This window comes from Agrilus planipennis, unplaced genomic scaffold (genome assembly GCF_000699045.2).
Source record: "Agrilus planipennis isolate EAB-ADULT unplaced genomic scaffold, Apla_2.0 scaffold25, whole genome shotgun sequence".
NCBI classification, from domain to species: Eukaryota; Metazoa; Arthropoda; class Insecta; order Coleoptera; family Buprestidae; genus Agrilus; species Agrilus planipennis.
In genome coordinates this window covers 1,795,447-1,810,279 of record NW_020439112.1, presented here as the reverse complement: position 1 = coordinate 1,810,279, position 14,833 = coordinate 1,795,447, and the positions used below count along the sequence as shown (strand labels likewise).

The 14,833-nt window shown below is 31.7% G+C and overlaps 2 protein-coding genes across 2 annotated transcripts in view; one reads left to right on the top strand and one right to left on the bottom strand.

The window, feature by feature from the left end:
• The window catches only part of LOC108738533 (origin recognition complex subunit 4), a 49,703-nt gene extending 41,948 nt beyond the window's left edge, over positions 1-7,755 (top strand). The window contains exons 2-6 of the mRNA XM_025977601.1: positions 5,649-6,030; positions 6,151-6,496; positions 6,552-6,835; positions 6,892-7,179; positions 7,522-7,755. Of these exons, the coding sequence (XP_025833386.1) occupies positions 5,851-6,030; positions 6,151-6,496; positions 6,552-6,835; positions 6,892-7,179; positions 7,522-7,686 (1,263 nt within the window). The 5' untranslated portion in view covers positions 5,649-5,850 and the 3' untranslated portion in view covers positions 7,687-7,755. The remainder of the gene's footprint in view (positions 1-5,648; positions 6,031-6,150; positions 6,497-6,551; positions 6,836-6,891; positions 7,180-7,521) is intronic.
• Positions 7,756-7,956: 201 nt separating this feature from the next.
• On the bottom strand, positions 7,957-10,320 carry LOC108738209 (ornithine decarboxylase antizyme 1). Its single transcript, XM_018471506.2, has 3 exons — positions 10,299-10,320; positions 9,815-10,089; positions 7,957-9,306 (listed from the first exon to the last, which is right to left on the bottom strand). The coding sequence occupies exons 1-3, from the start codon at positions 10,318-10,320 to the stop codon at positions 9,163-9,165; spliced, it is 441 nt and encodes a 146-aa protein (XP_018327008.2). The 3' UTR covers positions 7,957-9,162.
• Positions 10,321-14,833: the final 4,513 nt, after the last annotated feature.

The following is a 14,833-nucleotide window of genomic DNA, read 5'->3' as shown; positions in this document are numbered from 1 at the left end:
TTTCTGTTAATAAATATATACAATTTGTAGTTTTTCTCTCTATTAAACTAAATAACTAATTAAAATAGAAAGTTGTTTATTTTCTAAGACTATGCTTTGTATGACGCCCGCTTAGTATGACGTGTTTGTCATTTCTCTTCGATGTCATTATAAGCGGATTCTACTGTATTTCGCCGAAAAGGTGTTTTTGGGAAATCCAAAGAAAATCATAAATTTCAGTCCTTTCGCTCATTGCAGTGGTTCAAGCCGTTTTAAATATGTTTAATAAAAAAGCACGGCGGGGTGTCATAAGGTGGTATGTGTTTTTTTTTTACGAAAAAGTGTTTTTGGGAAATCGAAGGAAATGATTCATAATTTCGCTCCCTTTTTAATCAATTATTCTGGCAATTCTTATAATTAATTTTATAAACGTCAGATTTATTTACATTTCTCTTTATTGTTAAGGATAATTTTACTTAAATTCTTTTTGGATCTTTGCGAAAAGGAAAAACTAAAGGTATTACAAATTGAATTTTTACAAACTTCATCACTTAATGGGAGACAATAAATTACAAAACTACGCATACAGGAGGTACCTACAATTATTTTTTGCTTCAAAATGTAATTGTTTTTTTATTACCTTTTGCCACATTGTCTGAAGTCGTTTCTTTAAAAGTTCCTAGTTTATTATCAAAATTAGGGTACCTTAAGTACTAAAAATTATTTTCGATGGTTAAAAGTATTTTGTTTTTTAATTTTTTAATTATGATTTTTTGATTATGGCCTTTTCATAACTTCTAGGTACAAACATAAAATGAGATGTACAATATATATACATAAAATTCTATTTTATTGACTACCTGTATTTTGAAAGTCAGGCAATTGAGCTGTTTTTTACCAATTAGAGAAATTATTTTGAGACATTTTTAAAAAGAACTCGGTTTATTAACATGTGAACAACTTTAATCCAGACAAACACTTTTTTGTTGATCAAAACAAGTGTGCAATTGCGAAAAATCTTTTTTAGTTGTCTGTTGGTTGAAAGTTTTTACCGTCATCGACCTCTTTTCAGTTCCATGCATACATACGTGGAAAATTGCTTCTATATTACAACGACTGCGAAAACTATTTGTCTACCATTATTAAGTAATTTTAGTCTGCACAAGTCAATAATCTTTCGTTAAGTAGGTAGACGGAAGTGGGATTTTCATTCAACATTTTAGATAATTATCTACAGAGTGTTCATTTTCCATGCTACACAAATAGGGTCAATAAGTGAAAATGAAAATATTTCCTGAAACTGCAATTGTACTGAGTGCCGTAGCTACGGAGGCGGGGTTCAAATCCAAAGTTCTTTTTTAATTATGTTGGAAGTGTATTCAATAAATGCAACTGAAGGCTTTTGTTACGTGTCATTCAAAAGTTTTTAAAAATTCGATTCATTTAGAACTAAAGATACACCGGATAACCGAGTACCCAGCATTAGCTGTGGCGGATAATCGACCGGAGCAAAATCACTACGGTTAATGATTTATGTTTCACGATGTTTCACGATCAGTTTTGGCGGGCTTTCTATTAAACACCAAAAAAAAAAAATTAAAATGTAGTTTAAACACTAAACCAGTGTAATTTTAATTCTTGGTTAGCGGATCATTAACGGAACGGAGACTGAATTAAAACCGTTGAAACGAGACTACGAGCCTTATAAATATAATTACCCGTCACCGCTATCATTATCCGGTATCCTACCAGATCCTAAAAAAAAGGTGTCGGATCCGCCAGATACCGGATCCAAACCGGATAGACGGCCGATCTCTATTTAGAACAGTTTTCAAACAAGCAGGTGATATTTTCAGATAAATGTGCTTGAAAAAAAAACATTCACTTCATAGACACACAAGCGTGTAACTTCCATGTTTAGTAAACTTTTTGCCTTACCTATAAACAATGTCATTAAGAACGTTTTTAGTGTTTTTGTTTTTTCTGCACATATACAGTTAAGGCAAAAAATTCACCGATCATACAAACGATACATTGTTTTGTTGGCATTTTTTCTTTTCAGTTTGTAATGATATTTTTATTTAAACCTTGATTTATTTTGGTTTTCCCTCTTTAGATTTCTTAAACCACCCCTGTAAGTAATGTTGATGTCTATATCTTTATCCCAAAAATACACTTCGTTCTTTCATATATTTTAACAATATTTTTAACCCTCATTACAACACACTTTCCTAGCTACATACAGTGGAATTCGTTTATTATGACTCCGCCTATATTGACCAGCCGCTTAATATGAAATAATTGCAGAGTTGAGTTTGGTTTTCATATTAAATTCTCTATAGGAAAGTTTGGATACAATGATATATCGTTTATTAGGACTGATCGTCAAGAAATCATATCCGGCTATAGTGACCCAAATGATTAATTATCACATTTTCTCTCATTTTTCCGACCCTTCTTATGTATATTGATATTACAATTCATCGTTCTTTTTCTTTTTCTGTTAACAATTATATACAATTTGTAGTTTTTCTCTCTATTAAACTAAATAACTAACCGAAATAGAATGTTGTTTATTTTCTAAGACTTTGCTTTCTATAGTGTTGCCCAAACGCAAGAACAAGACGAGACTTAGCCAGTCTTGGTCTTGGTCTTGCGCCAATACACCTGGTCTTGGTCTTGGTCTTGGTCTTGCGCTCCCAGTCTTGGTCTTGGTCTTGGTCTTGCAGCAAGAGTCTTGCAAGTCTTGCAATTACCTATTAGTCTATTACTATTTATTAAAGTTTACTTTAAATCCTAGAAAAACGTATTAGAATTGGAACATTGTGAGCTTGAATGAATATAGCCATAGTAAAGATCAAGCAGATTAATAAATAACTGAAGATTTGATAAGAAATTCGAAAAATCAACTGACCTATATGTCGTTTTCCATGGAAGTAACTGTTTCTTAATAAACATTTATGATCCTTGCTTTCTACCGCGCCGCCTCGCCACGTGCCGGCTCTATGATAAGGATGCCGCCGCAAATCAAACAATAATATAAAGCGTGTAAAAAAATTCGAAATTATTTTGCATGAGTATACCTACACCCTATGGCGGCAATCAAATAGTGTCAAATGTTATGATTTCGGCGTGGCGGCAACGATTGTTTTAGATTTCAAAAGAAGCCGCCGGCGCGTGTATCATAACCATGTACTTCCGAAAAGCGGCAAATTTCTTTGAGAAGTAAGTACAAAACCTTTGATGCCGCATTATCAAAGTGCCGATGGTTAAAACATAACTATGCATGCACTCAGTTTGATTTTAATAATTTTTTTATTCGCTATGTTTATGGTATTAGTCGTAATGCGCATAGGTCCAGTTTTTCATATTCTTTGATACAGTTTTTTGCGTCTCATAGAATTCCTAAGCGTACCTACCTATACACCGAACTGTTACACCTAACTACTCAGTGAAATAGCGCTAAGTCCTAGCTGCAAGACGCAAGAGTCTTGCAGGCTATGTCTTGTTCTTGCTCAAGTCTTGCACGGTCAGTCTTGGTCTTGGTCTTGCTAAAAATACGCGGTCTTGTTCTTGGTCTTGGTCTTGCAAAAACGCAAGAACAAGACCAAGACTGCAAGACCAAGACTGAATTTGGGCAACACTAGCTTTCTATGACGCCCGCTTAGTATGACGTGTTTGTCCTTTCCCTTCGTCATTATAAGCGGGTTCTACTGTATTTACGAATAGCAATCTAATATATATTTTCCTCTACCTTCCTTTACTCCTGTTTCTGCTACTAAATATGTCTCTTAATTAAAAAACCTTCATAAATCAAAAGGTGTATCTGGACTCTCTCCCCCTTACTGCTTCGTTGTGTAACGCACGCATTATTAAAGGTTACGTAACGCAAACATTGACCCCCTATTTCTACCCCGCCTAACAGGACGTATTGCCCGATCGGACTCTCCCCTCCTCGTAATTAGCGTTACGAAATTTATCTACTGACCCTTATTAAATTTGCTGTTGTAACAGAAACATAGATGCTTGCGATATTTTTTATTTTATTTGAACTTCATCCTCTAAATGTTTCAAATACAGTTTTTATACATTTTTTTTTTCGTTTAATGAAATGTAGGCGCTCTTTATAAAAGCATTCGACCGATTATTTTATTTTTTTCGTGGAAACAGCTTTTAGTAGCCTTCGATTTCGAAATAAATACCCCATATGGAGAAACATTATTATAGTCTGACGGTTGTTATATTGTATTGTATTGTCACCAGTAGTCTTAGTCCACTCAGGGAGTACAAATTACCCCCAACCGACAAACATAATTCCCAACGCATGTCACCAATTACATGTCAAAAATAACTATTTTCTTCAGCGAAAAAAGGCCATATTTTTAGTGATTGCCAATTTTTCCAGGAATTACTTAAGAAGTGTATGAGATCAGCATTATAAGTAGAAAAATTGAAAAAAAAAGACTCCTATGGTTTATTTCACCCACAAACGAAGACCTTAAATATCTTAAAATTCGGAATCAATTTTTTTTATACGGCACTAGTTAAATCACCCAGTATATTCTACTGACAATACTTACTTTTATTAAATGTTCTTACAACTGTTATAATTAAATAAAAACAAAACATTATTTATCGCTTATTGTTGAACAGCTTTTTACGGTCGGATTTCTTTTTTTTTTTATATCGTTGAAATCATATACATTTCAGTTAAAAAAAATTACGAGATGAAAGAGTCGTTACACTAATGAAGGAAGGGTATATCAACTTGTAATACGTTCTTTTTCCGTTGAGCAAACTAATTTTTCTTATGAATGATGATAAGAGAAATTGAAATGTGTGATCCTCCTGAAAGAGGTAAACAAGCAACAAGATCATTAATTGAAGGAAAACGCATCTGTCTAATCAAAGTCAATTTATATCGTCTGTGTTGATCCACAAGATTGAAGATTATAGTAAAAGGAATTTTACTGTCATATAATCCTTAATATTTTCTACTTTTTATAAATAGAAAACATTTCAGAAAAGTTATAATCAAATTAATTAACTGATTTCAAAAAATAACTCGTAATTTAATTCTAAAGCTTTCTGTTAATAACCATTACAAAATACTTTCCTAGCTACATACAGTGGAATTCGTTTATTATGACTCCGCCTATATTGACCAGCCGCTTAATATGAAATAATTGCAGAGTTGAGTTTGGTTTTCATATTAAATTCTCTATAGGAAAGTTTGGATACAATGATATATCGTTTATTAGGACTGATCGTCAAGAAATCATATCCGGCTATAGTGACCCAAATGATTAATTATCACATTTTCTCTCATTTTTCCGACCCTTCTTATGTATATTGATATTACAATTCATCNTGATTTCAAAAAATAACTCGTAATTTAATTCTAAAGCTTTCTGTTAATAACAGATTCAAAATGATTCACGAAAAGTATATTTAGATCAAGAGCTTTATATAAGGTACAGGTACTCATAGGCACTAATAAGCTGGACGATAGGTTAGCTTTAGTAAATAATTACGAAGTATTCTTGAAAATAAAATATTAGGGCCAATTTAAGTTAAAAATTGTGTCTAACTAGTATATTTAATGATTAAGCAATGTGTATAAGTTGTTCATATTAATTGTACCTCATAGTACCTTATTTTTGTTCCAGAAATGGCTGAATTGTTTTTTACTTCAATGACAAAATGTGGACAATATCAAGAAGAAGTGGAAAAGGAAGAAGAAGAACGTAAGGTTGCGAGCGGTAGTAAACGAAAAATTCAAAACACAGCAACCTATTTCTCGTTAAAGACTTTAACTACTCATAAAAAGTGCTCTAAGTATGAACTGTTTGTGAAAACGTAGTTGTCGGTATGGAAAATTGTGGAAGGCAAATAAAACAAGCGCTAAAAAAGAAAATTTTAAGAGGCATTGATATTGGAGGTTATGTAAAGGAAAGGAAAATCATTTTCGAATTATTAAAAAGATCTATTGACAATGGCGAATCAAATTCGGCATTATTAATAGGTCAACGCGGCTCCGGGAAAACAACAGTAAGTTGCTATTTATTTATTTGTGAATAGTCGGCCTAATCATGTACATATTAAAAAACCTTTCCATATAATAAAATTACAATATTGTTATCATTTGTAATTAATTCAGCATTCTTATAGTTGGTAAACAACATTATAGAAGAACTGCAAAATGACATCAGTTTTGAAGAGAATTGTTTGCTGGTACGTTTAAATGGCCTCATTCACACTGATGATAAGTTAGCATTAAAAAGCATAACAATACAAATGAATCTTGATAATGCCGTGGATGGGAAAGTGTTTGGTAGTTTTGCAGAGAATTTAGCTTTTCTTTTAGCATGTCTTAAAGCAGGGAAAAAAGATATATCAAAAAGTGTGATTTTTATATTGGAAGAATTTGACTTATTCTGTGCGCATCACAATCAAACACTCTTGTATAATTTATTTGATATATCCCAAAATGCACAAACTTCAGTCTGTGTATTGGGTGAGTGCCTTTGTTTTGTTTGTGAACATTACATTAAATAATTTACATATTACAGGAATAACATGTCGTTTAGATGTAATTGAGTTGTTTGAAAAGCGCGTAAAATCCAGATTTTCACACAGGCAGATTTTTATATTTATGGAAAACAACCTGGACCACAGAATAAATTGCATACTAAATTATCTTCAAATTAGTAAGAATGATACAAGTTTGAATAAAAATGTTATAAAGAATTGGAATAATCATCTATTAGTCATAACTGAAGATAAGAACTTTAAAAACTTGATGCAAAGACTATTGGATATCGATTTAACAGAGAGAAGCTTAAAAACCATATTGGTAAAGTACTTTAAATTTACCAAGATTACTTCTTAGAAATCACTATATTGTTTTAGATTTCAGTTGTATCTCAACTCAGTCCACAAAATCCTAAATTAAAGGTAGAAATGTTCCAAGAGCAAATGAAGGAATTTGAAAGAGATGACACAGTTGCAATCTTGGGAAGTCTTTCAGCATTGGAATTGTGTCTTCTTATTGCAATGAAGCATCACGTGGAAATTTATGATAATCAGGCATTTAATTTTGAAATGATATATACAAGGTACATGAAATTTGTAGGAGCTAATTCAAATGTGCAAGCTGTCCCACGACCTGTTGTTATGAAAGCCTTTGAACATATACAGGTAAGGAAGACTAGTTAATACATTTTTTCAATTAATTTTTAAACAGAATCTTTTCATTAGAGTAATGCTTCCTAAATTGTACCTTATTTGTATGAAGAAAGTAATATTTATTAAACGATAATGTGGTAGAATTTGTTCTTGTTCAGAAGTTATAAATTGTATAAGATAATTTATATGTGCCGGTTTAAAAATTATAATTGCATTTGTACTTTTATTTCATAGATTTCTTGTTATGCAAAATGATACGGAAGACATTATTTAATTCTAGCAGGGGGGGGGCTTCAATTGGCAAATACATTATCGTAAAATTGAATAAATGATCGATACTCGCCTTCTTTTCAGAATATTGAATTAATTGCCCCCTGCAGTAATACGACATTCAAGTTACAAAAGGACTATCAACCTTTTCGCCTGCACTTGACGTCTGACCAAATAATGGATGCTGTAAAAAATGTACCTCATTTGCCAACAGAGTTAGTGCAATGGGCAAACAGTTCATTAGTGTAAGTTTTTATTTTTATTTCATAATGTAAAGGAGCATTTTTTTTTATTTAATAAACAATAACTTTAAAACCATACGGTTAATTTAAGTAGTTAACGCCGTTTCATAAGACATTCTAGATAAAAACAATTAACAAAATGAATATATACGGCTTGAATATAACAGAACCGCGTTAATTTTATGTCTACAAAATTATCTAAGAGGATGTACTTACCAGACAAATATCCTTCCGTAAATATAAAAATTTTTATCACACGATAACAATTAGACATGGATTTATTTGTTTAATATTTTATTAATAGAACAAGTGATATACAGAACTGTAGTTGTGAGAGAATAATACGAACGTGGAATGGATGAAATAAAATAAAAAGGCTGCTTGAAACCATACAAACGTGGAAAATCGGCCCTAACATTAATTACAGTCCTCTAAAAATAAACACGGTTCATATTGATATTTACACAACATTGACATTCACAAAACCACAAAAAAATATCGAAACTATTAGTAATAATAATAATAATGATGACATTAGCAACAATTAGTTTAGTTCTCTTCCTTCACTTGCTACTACCGATATTTTTCATATTTGATATTTATATATATATAATCAATGAAAATTTTTTTGTCTTTTCTGATTTTATATGTTTTTTTTTATATTTTTTAATTTAATTAATGGTGAAGGCAAGACACCGCACTAAGACTCACATTATCGTTAAGATGAATAATATGTAATTTCCCGTTTTAATCCGCTTTTGCCTTTACATAACTAGGTACACTAGTAAATAACAAGATTACTTTAATAGCAATAGATATGTAACGGTCACTAATTATATAATCAAAGCTTATAACATGATAACTAACAATATTATGACCAGATAAAATAAAATTTATGGTAGGAATAATCTTGTCGCAAAATGGAATTTAAAATTTTTTCAAGAATTTAACCAAAGCAACATGCTGCCTTCTTAGTCGAAAATTGTCTATTTAAACACAAAAAAAAAAAAGAAATATTAATTTTTCCACGTTGATGTTCATACCGATTAAATCCTATCCCTAAAAATTATTAGTCGAACCTGGATAAGTGAGAAAACTCTATAAGCGACAAAAATAGTCAGGTCATTTTTAGCCTCGAAAACCTGTGAGTGACAGTGTAAGTACCTGTTTTAGAGAGAGCCATTTTTCAATTCTAGACTTCTTTAAGTGACAGTTTCTTACACTAGACCTCTGTACGCCAGACTATTTGCAATTACTAAACATCTGCAGCACACTTGTGCGCTTCTTGCTACCTGCTCATGGTACTCATCCTCAACATTTGGTTTCAGTCGATAACAATCATTGGAGAAAAATTAAAGTGATTCCCTTGAATTCTCGCTTACCCAGGTTCGACTGTATAAGTATAGTAGTATAAGTGCTTAAACCTATAAAACTAATGCAGATTTAAAAGGGGAAATAATATCGAGGCTTCGCTGGGGGTCGATTACTCGATATTGTACAACATGCAGACATTGTTGGCGGCCAACGATGGGGGTACAAGTGGAGACGTTGGTGACAATATAGAGAAACCCAAAAACATAAAAGTGCGAATCAGTGTGGCTCGGTCTACACGATCTTTTCCAAAAACCTTAAATTTACAACATACACAATTAACAACTAATACAAAATAATTATCAAAAAAGAACAATGCTAGTGTAAAGTTAAAATATAACAAAAATAATTTGTGGCATTGTTTGAAACTTTTCCCGTTTTCAAAGTTAAGTCCGGTGCTACATTTATTTGTAAATATATTTGTAAAGACGTCAAAGGTTACACGACCTCTCTCTTATCTCTAGTTCACAGATTGGATGTGATTCAAGGTCGTTTATCACGTTTCAAAATTTATCAGTTCTTTGAAAAATATTGAACGAATTGGTGGTAGTGTATGTACACAACACATAAATTTGTTTTATTTTCACACTGTTTATGCCAAGTCCACTTTAAAAATAAATTACATAGGTACTATTTTTTCTCCAACATGTTTTTGTTTGCAAACAACTCATGAGCCAGTTGTATTATTATCGGTAAATTTTGATTAAAAAAAAATGTACATCTCGAATATGATTTGAATTATTTCATAAAGTGAAAGCTCTTACCACAACGACGTGATGGCACTTAAGTTGTTCCTCGGCAGCTTCTAATAGTGCAACGAACGCCTCTCTCGAGCCCTCCGGCAACATGTCAGGGGGCAGAGCTACGAACAAGGTGCGCCCCCGTAACACGGCGTCCCAGGGTTGGCGTGCGGTGCGGAAAGTGAGTCTTAATAGTGGCGGTCCGCCTCCACCATCTTCCTGTTCGTCCTTGGAGACATCAGGACCACCACAGAGGCCCGGCGCCCAGAGACTGATTAAAACAGTCGGAGGCTGCGGAACTCAGGGCGGAACGCTTACTGTTCAACATAAAATCGTTTCTAAAACCAAAATAAAATTAATTAGAAGTTTTAGAGGGAATTTAAGTATTTCAAACTTGTACTCCATTTTTTAAATTTCCATCACCGCGTAGTTACGAACTGAATTATAACAAGTTTTCAATTTGAAAGAATCTACGCAAAATACCTTCGGTTTCTGTCGAATAGTCTACTGCTCAATCCCATAAACCACATTACAAAAAGTATTCAAACGGACCAAGTCATAAACAATTACGTTTCATACAAACTACTATGCCACTATCGTACTTAATTAAAAAAATTAAGCGATACTTTGCCGCATCCGTTATCCGTTCCACTGATTATTACTTTTTAAAGTTGATTATTTTGAATGAAATCACATTGGTACCACAAAATAAGCGCCCATAATGCATAAAATAAGTATATGGTTTAAAATAATCTGTAGGTAAGACAAATCTTAAAGGCGTTTTAAAATAGACCATAATAAATAATTACCATTTAAGCGAGTAATATCCAAAAATTGTTTACACGTACATAGACAAATAGATTATACATTTTATTGCTAAATTTTCAACATATACAAATGTTGCAAACACGACAATTTCTTCTAATTTCGGAATAACTACATCAATTTGGAGAGCATTTTTTCTAGAAAGACAATCGGTAGTATCTGTATGTGAACGTTGTCCAATTTTCGGGTTATTTTATTGCATTGCCAAATTGGCATAAATTTGCGTAGGTTAGTGTAAATGTAAACATAATCTAATTCTAACAATTATGTAACTAATTCAATTTCATTTACAATGCAGCTAAGAATTATTATTCAAACGCACAATAGATCGTAAAATGGAATATTTAATTCCCTGTCGTGTTATCGTATTCTTCCTATTGGTTTGAAATATCTTACTATACATACATGTACGTGTGTGTAACTTTTCAGTTAACTGTTGATGGAAAATTCCATTGCACCAAATTTGTGCAACGCATTAACCATGTCATTCATGCAATTGAATCAATTAAATAGCACAATGCGGACTTAATTGAAGGTAGAAATGAATGTAGGAATCATTGTTAATAACAAAAGGAACATATTAAACTTACGAAGTATTGTTTTCGATAACGGCAGGCATTGCTTCAAGATTTCCACATAAATAAGTTCCCTTACTGTCCGAATTACTTAAAGTCTCTGACTCAATAATAATCATAATTATCAAAATAAAACAAAACAAAAACACCAAAAACTGCGTTTATAACGTTTCGAAGTCTCGTCGGTCTCTTCCGATGTACTCTGTTTGAGTAAACAACTTTAACTGAAATCAATATGGCCAGTTAATTGGAGTTAACTATAGATTAACGTTAATAATCATAGATTGGAGATATATATTCGCAGGTTTTACAGTTAATCCTTTCAATCTGGCATCCGATATGAATAATCCTCTGATTTAAACTTTATCAGTAAACTGTGCGTCATTTGCAGGTTTTAAATATGTAAGTGCCATAATTGTGCGTTTATTAGTTCTGTTAAAAAAAAGGAAAACTGTTTGGGATGCAGGTGGAAATTAAATGTCAATTTATTCAAAAACTACTAAAGATATGATAATTCAATTGACGCCAAATGTTGCGTATCATTTGTGCATGAAGACCAATTTAATATTGTAATCAAAATTTACCTTTAATATTCTTTATTAGTAATAATTGCATATCTTAGTTGTTTTTGAATAAATTGATATTTAATTTCTACCTGCACCCGAAACAATTTTTCTTTTTTTTAACAAAAGTAATGGACGCACAATTATGATACTTACATATTTACAACCCGCAAATGACGCACAAATAATTGGTGAAGTTTGAATCAGTGCATTATTTAAATCGGTCGCAAATTTCTATAAAACCTTAGCATAAATCTTAGATTAGAGATATCTCTTTTCTATGGCATAAATTGAGGCATCTATGACTTCTATGAATGTTATGGCTTTTGTATTGACCTTGTTCATCTTGGTTTAAAATTTCGATGCATACTTTCATTGTATTTCATGTTTTAATTGTTTAATAGTGCAGTTTAATGGTTTTTCTTCTCTGTTTTTACAGATTGGCAATAAATAACAGTGGAAAAGTGTTAATTTTGATGGTACCGAAAAAGCAAGTTGTGCACTATGGTGTCCTAGCTGTTAACTTTTCTCTTGGGTGATATAATTAACGTGAGCATACATGAAGTATATTTATTTGATACATTGGCAAAGGTTCGCCATTACTTTAACATTGTATTGTGCATTATATTTACTAAAAAGCCTAAATTAATTATATCTGAATACTTTTTCTTAAGATTTTACAGAAACATAATAACTCTCGATGCCATTAAAATACGGAGCATTGGTTCATTTACACCAAAAAGTAGCTGTACCTATAGTCCTGAAAAAAAGCATGAAAGTACCTTTTCTTAATTGGGTATGGACACAGTGACTTGTTGCTAAAGAAAGTATTTATGACAGAGAACTGGTAAGTAACAGTATCAATTAAAAATAATAACCAAGGTCTCAGAAACTTCAATTTCTTGGATATTTGTAACTTACATTTTATTGACAACTATTTAAAAATGGCAGGAGCAGAATAACGAATCAATTTGGAACAAATTACAAACTATCTTCACTTATAATTTATTTTAATATGACAGGTAGAAGATATAGGAAAAAGAACGTTAATATACAGTTTTTCAAAATAAAAGCTGTTAATTTTGCTTGTAAATGTACATTGTCTATCTACAACATCATCCGTCCCCTGTTTTTAACATTACTTCCTCATTGACCCTTTTAATTATTGCTGTTTTCTTGCTTTAAAAATGATTATAAATTACTTTTTCTTGTCTGTTTCTATAGATTGACCAACAAATGAGAGGGAATTGCAGTTAATTTGAATATTACTGAAGCAACCTAAACTTTTGACATCTTCACTTTGCAACATTATGCAGTTAATATTGGACCAGGGAGAAGAAAACAAGTGGAGATTAATTTGGCAACTACTGAAACAATTGGCAGTTCGAGTTACTTCATTTTCAGACAGGGTACAGTGGATTATCTGGAATAGGAATAATAGGTGACTGCCCAACTTGCCTTGGCGAAATCTGTCTGATCTTCTTTACCAAAGCTATTAGTGTTTGCCGTTAGTCCTGTTAATTAGCACTATTTGCTTTCAGATAATGAGGTAGTTCTTAAGATGAATGAAGAAATCATTTTTTTTGCTTTTTATTGTATTTTCCTTGAAATTTCATTTGTTTTCTTATCTTTCTTTTACAGGTAGTATGTTTTTTACTGCATAAACTTATATTTGTATAGTCGTAAGCCAGGTTGTTATTTAAAACGTTTCTAAATTGATTGCTTGGTATAATTGTTAAAATTAAATTAATTGTTTGTTAACGCCTTCAAAATATAAGGGGCAATGTGGAGGCCACAGAGGGTTTGGAGGGCTCTTTTCTCCCTAATCTTGCATTTAAATAATAATGACGTCGCAGTTTATTAATAATGTGATGCTTTTTATTGTATTTTCCTTGAAATTTTATAGATTTCCTCGTCTTTCTCTTACAGGTGTTTTATTTTTTAACTTTTATAAGTCATTAGAATGTGTTGTTCCTTAAATATTTTGTCTGTATTAATGTATTTTTATTTAAAATACCTATCTGTTGGTCTTCATACTTTGTTGTTATTATAAATGCTATTAATTTGCAACGGTAAATGTATTATTGAACACATTTTATTTTATCAGTCATAAAAAAACGATGAAGAAATTACACAGCTTCCGTACAATAATTATTCTGTTTTTTCTTTCCTAATTCCACCTACCCCTTCGAAAATTTTACTTAATAACGAAAAGACAATTTAAATATTTTCTGTTAAAACTTTTCGATTATCCCTGATATTTTAGTTAAAGAATTGTAGGACGTCTCTCGTATTTAACGTACCTAAAGCGACATCTCACGACCAATAGTCAAACATTATCAAGAATCAAGACTACAGGTTTCCACCGTTTTACAGATTTATAAATAAATTTAAATAAATATGGGATTTTAATTCCTAAACATGGGACGCTTTAGACCGAAAATGAAGCAAACGAGAGCATATTTAGATCATTTATTGAATAATCTTTGATAATAGATGTGATTTATTGATGAATTTTGCAAAAATTTTCAACAAAAGTTCGATTTTAGTTCATATACGTAGGTGGATTTTGACCGTAAAAACTTAAAAAACACCATAAATAATAATTTCTTGGCAAAAATAAAGCAAGCGGGAGCTCTTCATATCATTTATTGTTTAATTTATGTCATCAGTTATCATTTATCGATGAATTAAGTTAAAATATTTGACCGAAGTTCTATTTCGGTTCCCAAACAATCGACAGGTAGCTATACATGGGTTATTTTTGGGAACCGAAATCGAACATTAGGACAATTTTTTTCTTAATTCGCCAGTAAATGATAACTGATATGGATAATTGATTAATAAATGATAAGAAGTAGCTGTGGCTTGCTTTATTTTTGTTCAAAAATGGCTATTTATGGTGTTTTTTACGTTTTTCCGTTCAAGGTAGCTCCACGTATATGAATGAAAATCGAAATCGAAAAGTAACGGAAAATTCAAAAGTTTTTTGAAAAAGACCCGATGCAACTTATGCTCTCCTAATACAAATGTTGAAATTTATGAAAATTTTCAGTTTTGAGCCAAATACGAGTGTTAGT